An 8,983-nucleotide genomic window follows, 5' to 3' on the forward strand; every position below is an offset into this window, starting at 1 on the left:
ATGATCTGTTTATTGTGACCTTGTTACATACACTTGGTAGGACAAACCATTTGGGTGAATGCCACGTGCTTAGGTGGTTTTTTTAAACGCATGTCTGTGTACGAAAAACAAAGAAATAAACGAAAGGAAAAGAAAGCGTTGAAGCCCCTCCACCTAGGGTTCCATCGAGAGAGGAAAGAGGGGATGGGAGTCCGAATCCAAGCAGCAACTCCTCCTTCCCGAAGCAATCAGAAACAGGCCCTGTTTCAAATTCAGTCTCCGAGTTTCCCATTGGTGTCGGGAACCTAGCAGCTAATATTCGGAGGAGACGCACAACTACAGCAAACTCTAGACACATCAGTTTTCAGAAGACAATGGCGAGGACCAGTCGCCGGCGAGAGGCTGCCAAATTGATGGCCAAACCATCGGTCAAGGCCAAATCCTCCCTCGACAAGCTGGTGAGTTGGCCCTCCAAAACCCCTTTTCTTATAATAACATTACACGCAAAAAATACTATTTCTCACAACAAGGGATAGTAAAAAGTAGGGAATCATAATCAGATTTGCGCCCTTCTGTGGGAAAGTATAATAAATTGTCATCAGTAGATCATGGGGGCGTCCTTAGCAAACCAGGGGTCGAATTTCAGTCTTTCACACAGCATTCAAATTGCATCTTATGAGTCTATAAAAAAAACGTTTTTGGTACATTTTTGTTAACAGATTTGTGTTATCTTAGCTAAATCAAAGCTGCGTCTTTGCGACAGCAGACAAATTGCATCTCTGATATTGCGTATTTTTCTGTAATGTGATACCAACTCTGATTTGTTCCAATGCCAAATGCAGAAAGCTAATGAACGTGATAGGATCAGCAAGTTGCCCAATGACATACTGGTCAACATTCTAGACCGTCTCAATTTCCGTGACGTCACAAGAACCAGTGTCCTCTCCAGACTTTGGAGTCAGCTTCCTGCCAATCTCTCACGGCTTAAAATAAGTGCTCGCGATTTTCTGTCCCCACAAGCTAGCATACCTGATGACGAATTGGATGAAAAATTGCTTCAGATCAATGCATTGCTTAGGATCAATGCAGTCAATGCAGCCAATGCAGCTGTGGTCAAAGCGACAAAGAGCACGCTGGCACACAGAGACCCAGGTGGATGCACCATCCGCCTCTTGAGCACGACGTTCTACTTGAGGGGTGATACCCCAATATCTGTTGGGCATACTGTTGGCAATGCCATGGCGACACTCAAGGTCGAGAAAGCCGAATTCACAGTTTTGACACAGCAGAAAGGACGCGGGTGTAGTATTGATGAGATGGTGAAGTTTGGGACACGGTTTGTGTCATTTTTTAATGAATGCCACAATGCATTTGCTGGTCTCACACGCCTCTACCTGGAGAATTTGAGACTCCGTGAATCCAACTTTGTCTCTAACATCCTTGTCACTTGCAAGCAATTAAATTATTTAGGTTTTTTCAATTGTGACACAGAGGATTGGATAACGCTCCAAGTTGAACACGCACAGCTCAGTGAGCTCAGTATTGTTGATTGCCGTTTTAGCACGGTCGAACTCACCTGGGTTCCGAAACTCACCTGGCTGGCGTTTTTGTTTTGGTTATATCATGCAGAACTACCACTGTCACTGGGCTATGTCCCATTGCTCGGGGTTCTGAGACTTTCAAATGCTGCTCGTAGTTTCCACGAAAACGTCAAGTTGAGTACGTTTCTCCATGAGACCTCTGTTCAAGACCTGACATTGGGGTTTAAATGTGAAAAGGTAAGTTGTGGGTTGATTGCCTTGTTCTGTCTTCACTTGTTCTACTCCTACTCATCCTATCACGTGCTTATCGTTGCAGATTTGGGTTCAACCAGAGTGTTTGACCAGAAGGCAGGCATATGTGTTCCAGCAACTAAGGATTCTCAATCTAGTTAAAATTCCTGAAGGGTATGATCTCACCTGGACAATGTTCTTCTTGGAAGCGGCGCCGTCCCTGGAGGAGCTCTACATGATGGTATGTTCTTAGCTAATAAATCATGTTCTATTCTTACCCTTTTTTTTTGAGGAGTTGCTTTACCACGTGGCCGTATGTTCTCTCCTCCAGTCTTTTGTTTGAGGGGTTGCTCTATTATCTCGGTTGCATGGTTGCACACACCTGTGCTTTCATTTGGAGTGCAAACTTAACCTTTTTCATTCACCTTTGTCCTATGGGTGCAGGTATGGGACCATCCATGTGAAATGGAAATGAATCAGGAGATTAGCGAGAACAAGGGCGTTGAGTGGGAATCGCCTACATCAAATTTCAAGCACCACTGTCTGGCCAAGTTCATCCTCGTCGGCTTTCAAGCTAAAGACTACATGGTGACTCATGTCAGGCGTGTCCTGAAAGCAGCGGTGAATCTACAGGATGTGTACCTGTATGATAGACGGGCATGTGCCAAGTGTCTCAAGAAAGTAGAGAATGCACTCAAGTCTGATGCAGTGGTACGTGGTATGTGCCCGGGCGTGAATCTGCCGATAAAGTTCCCATATACAAATGAGGACCAGCGTTCAGTGCAGAAGCGAATGCCCCGGGGCATTGGGTCACTTGCCAAAATCCACTTCATGGCATCTAAGGAAATGAGGGCTGAACATGGTCCAAGGATGGGTGCCATGGGAGGTAACTGGATGTTGTCGAGGCTAGGACAGCGTATTTGATACCAGTCGGTTGGAGTTGCGAGCTTTTCTTGTTTGCTCTTCTTTTGTGGTTGCAACGCTTGTATAAACTAAATTCAGTTGAAGTAATTTGTAGCACTATTGTCCGTGAATTCAAGAAGTCGATACAACCAGTTAAAATTTGAGACCCAAGTGTGTAGAGTTATATTGATCTATGATGTTGGTGTGTGTGCATTAGTTGATATGGTTCCCTTTGTCAACCGTATAATTGCTGCAGCACGTAACTGGGGTTCCATTTGACTGAATTCTTCCCATAAAAGTTTTGACAAGGAACATAGCTAGCATTTTCTTTTTGTCATGGCAACCAAGCTGCACGTCCGTGAGAGAAAGGAGAGAAGATTAGCACGAGTCTGCTTCTACAGGATGTGGCTCGCTTCCGTTGTCTGTGGTGTTCTACTGATGTTTTTACCTCGAATATAATATTTGTCAAGTCAAACTTCATAAAGCTTGATCAACTTTATAGAAAATAATATCAACATTCACAATACGAAATCAGTATCATTAGATGTGTTATGAATTTAGAAAATAATAATGTTTGATTCTTGCTGGTCAAATGGGATGCTCTAAACTGCTTGTTGAGTCGGATTGCATGGAAGTGGTAGAGACTATGCAACAAGGGGGAAACTTTATTGGACCTACGTGGGCGACCTATGAAGAGTAGTTTTTTATGTCGTGGTTTTATTTTTGTTATTTTGCTCATTGTCCTAGAGAAGCAAATATGACAGCTCATGTGATAGCTAGTATAGTGGTTGATGCCCACCTGATTTCTTAGTTGATGTACTGGGGATGCATCTTTATTCCCCAAATCAATATAATCAGCCATGATGGCATTCCCTTAAAAAAGATGTGCTATGAATTTAATTCTCATATTGTATAAATTTAGTATTGTAGATGTTGATATTTTTTCATATAAATATAGTCAAACTTTAAGACGTTTGACTTGAGACAAATCTTATATAGAGTAAAAAGGGTCTAATGGAGTATATATGGTTGTGATCCCACTGAAGAATGGAAGGCCCGGCCAAATGCCTTGACGCGGAAAATAGCCTTGATGCTGGACTGCTCTACGTCCAAGAGTCTAAATTGACCGACGTGTCCTGTCAGAAAGCGGCTTCCTTTCTTCCCCATGGCTTCTCGTTGGTGTCCTTCAAGGCTTCAGATCGTGCCTCGGGCGGCTTGGTCACCGTCTGACGCGATGGCCTAGTCACCCATCGTAGGGACGTGGAGGTCACCTTCATGCTTACCTCGTTCTTTGTGTTTGCTGCCGATGCCACGCTGTTCGTGATGACCAACGTCGACGCCCCGTGCACTCCCGAGCGGCGCCCTGAGTTCCTGGCTGAATTCGCACCATCGCCGAATCGTGTGCTCTCCCGTGGCTTCTACTACCTCTACCCATAATATTGCTATGCAAATCCATACTTTGTCATCCAAACATGATTTTGTATTGAAAACTCAGTAAGATTCTGTGAGCCAATTCAGTAAACACTCAAACAACAGAATTCATATCCATGTCTATTACAGTTTTGTCACGGGAAACCACGACCACCTATGGGACCAGGACGGTCCCTTGCTGGTTCGGTAGGGAGGAGTCGCGTTGCACAAAGAGCAGACCAACGCAAGGCAGCATGACAGGGGTCGCATAGGCAGTTTTACCTAGGTTCAGGCCGCCGCGAGGCATAAAATCCTACTCCTGCTTTGGTGGATTGATTGAGAAAAGGTGGTGGCGGTGCGTAGTACACTGGCCCGGCAAGGGTTGCTTCGGGGCAGCAGCGACTGCGCGCCTATGGGGGTGAGTGGTCTAAACTTCCCACCCCTTGAATCGTTGCCATGGTCCTTCTTTTATAGATCAAGGGGTTACCACAATGGCAAATTAGTCATTAGATACTGATATGATAGCAGTGCTATCATACCTAACTCTGCTGGCTGACAGCGTGCATTTAATGCACCGCTTAGTGTCACGTCGTTGGTTGCCCGGCAAGGCCAACCAGGCTAATTCGCCAGCTCCACGCCTGCTTGCTTGACACGTCACTGGAGGGGTGTCATATGGGGGTTTACTTGGTAGGAAGCGGTTGCCATGTGGCGAATGGCTGCCACTTAATCATCCTGCGTCTTGACACCACACTGATCAGCAACGTGGGTCACGGTGGAGTAGTCAGTGTGGTGATTTGGTCTCCATGAGCCCCGACAGGCCCTGTCGTGGCGCCTGGGTCCTCTTCTTCTAGGGGTGGCCTCGCCCCTTGCCGGGCTCGCCTGCCCGGCAAGGGAGGCTTCTTCCTTGATAATATCTGGCTCCTCTGTCTTAGTCTTAGTTCCTTCTGATTTGCTAGTTGGTTCTTCGAGTCTCTTGGTTTCTTGTTTACATTGCTCTATCCTTGGTTTGTCCGCGCACGAGTCAGGGGAAAACATGTACCCCTGTATATTTCCCCAACATAAGCCCCCGGACCCACGTGGCAGGAGAGGGCTGCGCACGCCGTTCTGCCATGATGACCAGTCAATCCAACGTCCACTTCGCGTGATTATTGCGCGTCGTGGGGTCGTGGGACTGTAGCAGTTAAGATAAAACAGTAACTTTCTGAAGCGTCCCACCCCTATTCCGTGTCCCCCCTTAAGAGCAGGAAAAGCGGAGCGGTGCGACTCATCTATTCTCTGCCCCGCTCCTGAAGGAAATATGCCCTAGAGGCAATAATAAAGTTATTATTTATTTCCTTAATTCATGATAAATGTTTATTATTCATGCTAGAATTGTATTAACCGGAAACTTAGTACATGTGTGAATACATAGACAAAACATATAGTCCCTAGTATGCCTCTACTTGACTAGCTCGTTAATCAAAGATGGTTATGTTTCCTAACCATAGACATGTGTTGTCATTTGATGAACGGGATCACATCATTAGGAGAATGATGTGATGGACATGACCCATCTGTTAGCTTAGCATTATGATCGTGTTAGTTTCATTGCTACTGCTTTCTTCATGACTTATACAAGTTCCTCCGACTATGAGATTATGCAACTCCCGAATACTGGAGGAACACTTTGTGTGCTACCAAATGTCACAACATAAAAGGGTGATTATAAAGGTGCTCTACAGGTGTCTCCGAAGGTGTTTGTTGGGTTGGCATAGATCGAGATTAGGATTTGTCACTCCGTGTTTCGGAGAGGTATCTCTGGGCCCTCTCGGTAATACTCATCACTATAAGCCTTGCAAGCATTGTGACTAATGAGTTAGTTGCGGGATAAAATATTGCAGAACGAGTAAAGAGACTTGTCGGTAACGAGATTTAACTAGGTATTGAGATACCGACGATCGAATATCGGGCAAGTAACATACCGATGACAAAGGGAACAACATATGTTGTTATGCGGTTTGACCGATAAAGATCTTCGTAGAATATGTAGGAACCAATATGAGCATCCAGGTTCCACTATTGGTTATTGATCGGAGACGTGTCTCGGTCATGTCTACATAGTTCTAGAACCCGTAGGGTCCGCACGCTTAATGTTCGATGACGATTGGTATTATGAGTTTATGTGATATGTTGTACCGAAGATTGTTTGGAGTCCCTATGTGATCACGGACATGACGAGAAGTCTTGAAATGGTCAATACATAAAGATTGATATATTGGACGACTATATTCAGACACCAGAAGTGTTCCGGAGAAGTTTCGGATAAAACCGGAGTGCCGGAGGGTTACCGGAACCCCCCGTGGAACTAATGGGCCTTGATGGGCCCTAGTGGAGAGAGAGAGGGGCCGGCCAGGGCAGGCCGCGCGCCCCCTCCCCCTAAGTCCGAATAGGACAAGGAAGGAGGGGCGGCGCCCCCCTTGCCTTCCCTCTCTCCCTCTCCTTCCTTCCCCCTCTCTTCCCCAAGTTGGAAACCTAATAGGAATAGGATTCCTAGTAGGAATCCTACTTGGGGCGCGCCCTACAGGGGCCGGCCAACCTCCCCCCTTTCTCCTTTATATACGGGGGCAGGGGGCACCATAGAACACACAAGTTGACAATTGTTTTAGCCGTGTGATGTGTCCCCCTCCACAGTTACACACCTCGGTCATATCATCGTAGTGCTTAGGCGAAGCCCTGCGCCGGTAACTTCATCATCACCATCACCACGCCATCGTGTTGACGAAACTCTCCCTCATACTCAACTGGATCAAGAGTACGAGGGACGTCTCCGAGCTGAACGTGTGCTGAACGCGAAGGTGCCGTACGTTCGGTACTTGGATTGGTTGGATCGCGAAGACGTTTGACTACATCAACCGCGTTAACTAAACGCTTCCGCTTTCAGTCTATGAGGGTACATGGACACACTCTCCCCTCTCATTGCTATGCATCACATAGATAGATCTTGCGTGATCGTAGGATTTTTTTGAAATTACCGCGTTCCCCAACAGTGGCATCCGAGCTAGGCCTATGCGTAGATGTTATATGCACGAGTAGAACACAAAGAGTTGTGGGCGATGATGACCCACAAGTATAGGGGATCTATCGTTGTCCTTTCGATAAGTAAGAGTGTCGAACCCAACGAGGAGCAGAAGGAAATGACAAGCGGTTTTCAGTAAGGTTTTCTCAGCAAGCACTGAAATTGTAGGTAACAGATAGTTTTGTGATAAGATAAATTGTAATGGGTAACAAGCAATGAAAGTAAATGAAGTGCAGCAAGGTGGCCCAATCCTTTTTGTAGCAAAGGACAAGCCTGGACAATTTCTTATAACGAGAAAAGAGCTCCCGAGGACACATGGGAATTATCGTCAAGCTAGTTTTCATCACACTCATATGATTCGCGTTCGATACTTTGATAATTTGATATGTGGGTGGACCGGTGCTTGGGTACTGCCCTTACTTGGAAAAGCAACCCACTTATGATTAACCCCTATTGCAAGCATCCGCAACTACAAAAGAAGTATTAAGGTAAACCTAACCACAACATTAGACATATGGATCCAAATCAGCCCCTAACAAAGCAACGCATAAACTACGGTTTAAGCTTCTGTCACTCTAGCAACCCATCATCTACTTATTACTTCCCAATGCGTTCCTCTAGGCCCAAATAATGGTGAAGTGTCATGTAGTCGACGTTCACATAACACCACTAGAGGAAAGACAACATACATCTCATCAAAATATCGAACGAATACCAAATTCACATGACTACTAATAGCAAGACTTCACCCATGTCCTCAGGAACAAACGTAACTACTCACAAAGCATATTCATGTTCATAATCAGAGGATTAATAATATGCATTAAGGATCTAAACATATGATCTTCCACCAAATAAACCAATTAGCATCAACTACAAGGAGTAATCAACACTACTAGCAAACCAGAGGTACCAATTTGTGGTTCTGGATACAAGATTGGATACAAGAGATGAACTAGGGCTTGAGAGGAGATGGTGCTGGTGAAGATGTTGATGGAGATTGACCCCCTCCCAATGAGAGGATCATTGGTGATGACGATGGTGATGATTTCCCCCTCCCGGAGGGAAGTTTCCCCTGCAGAACAGCTCTGCCGGAGCCCTAGATTGGTTCCGCCAAGGTTCCGCTTCGTGGCGGCGGAGTTTCGTCCCGTAAGCTTGCCTCTTATTTTTTCCAAGGTAAAAGCCTTCATATAGCAGAAGATGGGCACCGGAGGGCCACCAGGGGGCCCAGGAGACAGGGGCGCGCCCAGTAGGGGTGGGCGCACCCCCCTCCTGGCCAGGGTGTGGGCCCCCTCTTGTGCTTTCTTCGCTCAATAATTCTTATTAATTCCAAAACCGACTTCCGTGGAGTTTCATGGTTTTTGGAGCTGTGCAGAATAGGTTTCCAATATTTGCTCCTTTTCCAGCCAGAATTCCAGCTACCGGCATTCCCCCTCTTCATGGTAAACCTTGTAAAATAAGAGAGAATAGCCATAAGTTTTGAGATATAATGTGTAATAACAGCCCACAATAAATATTGATATAAAAGCATGATGCAAAATGGACGTATCAACTCCCCCAAGCTTAGACCTCGCTTGTCCTCAAGCGAAAGCCAAAATCGAAAATTATGTCCACATGTTTAGAGATAGAGGTGTCGATAAAAATAAAATACGGACATGAGGGCATCATGATCATTCTTATAACAGCAACATAAATAGATTTGGCCATATGATTTCTTATGCTCAAGTAACAATCAATTCACAATGTCAAGTATGGTTCAGAAACTTCATTGGGAACTAAAAAACTATAATCTCAGTCGTTGAAGCAATTGCAATTTATCATAACATCAGAAAGAGTCAAGAATAGAGCTTTTCAGCAAGTCCAC

The 8,983-nt window shown here is 45.4% G+C and overlaps 1 protein-coding gene across 1 annotated transcript; it reads left to right on the plus strand.

The window, feature by feature from the left end:
• Positions 1 to 353: 353 nt before the first annotated feature.
• Positions 354 to 2,675, plus strand: LOC119321599. The gene is made up of 4 exons (XM_037595210.1): positions 354 to 437; positions 822 to 1,757; positions 1,837 to 1,992; positions 2,196 to 2,675. Exons 1-4 carry the CDS (start codon positions 354 to 356, stop codon positions 2,673 to 2,675), a joined length of 1,656 nt encoding a protein of 551 aa, XP_037451107.1.
• Positions 2,676 to 8,983: the final 6,308 nt, after the last annotated feature.

This window comes from Triticum dicoccoides, chromosome 6B (genome assembly GCF_002162155.2).
Source record: "Triticum dicoccoides isolate Atlit2015 ecotype Zavitan chromosome 6B, WEW_v2.0, whole genome shotgun sequence".
Taxonomy (NCBI): Eukaryota; Viridiplantae; Streptophyta; class Magnoliopsida; order Poales; family Poaceae; genus Triticum; species Triticum dicoccoides.

What these genes read in the sequence shown, in the direction of transcription:
- LOC119321599 (XM_037595210.1), top strand. Translation starts at nt 354, where the DNA reads ATGGCGAGGACCAGTCGCCGGCGAGAGGCTGCCAAATTGATGGCCAAA. An exon ending in AATCCTCCCTCGACAAGCTG is followed by an intron (nt 438 to 821) that starts GTGAGTTGGCCC and finishes TGCCAAATGCAG; the next exon opens with AAAGCTAATGAACGTGATAG. An exon ending in TGGAGGAGCTCTACATGATG is followed by an intron (nt 1,993 to 2,195) that starts GTATGTTCTTAG and finishes CTATGGGTGCAG; the next exon opens with GTATGGGACCATCCATGTGA.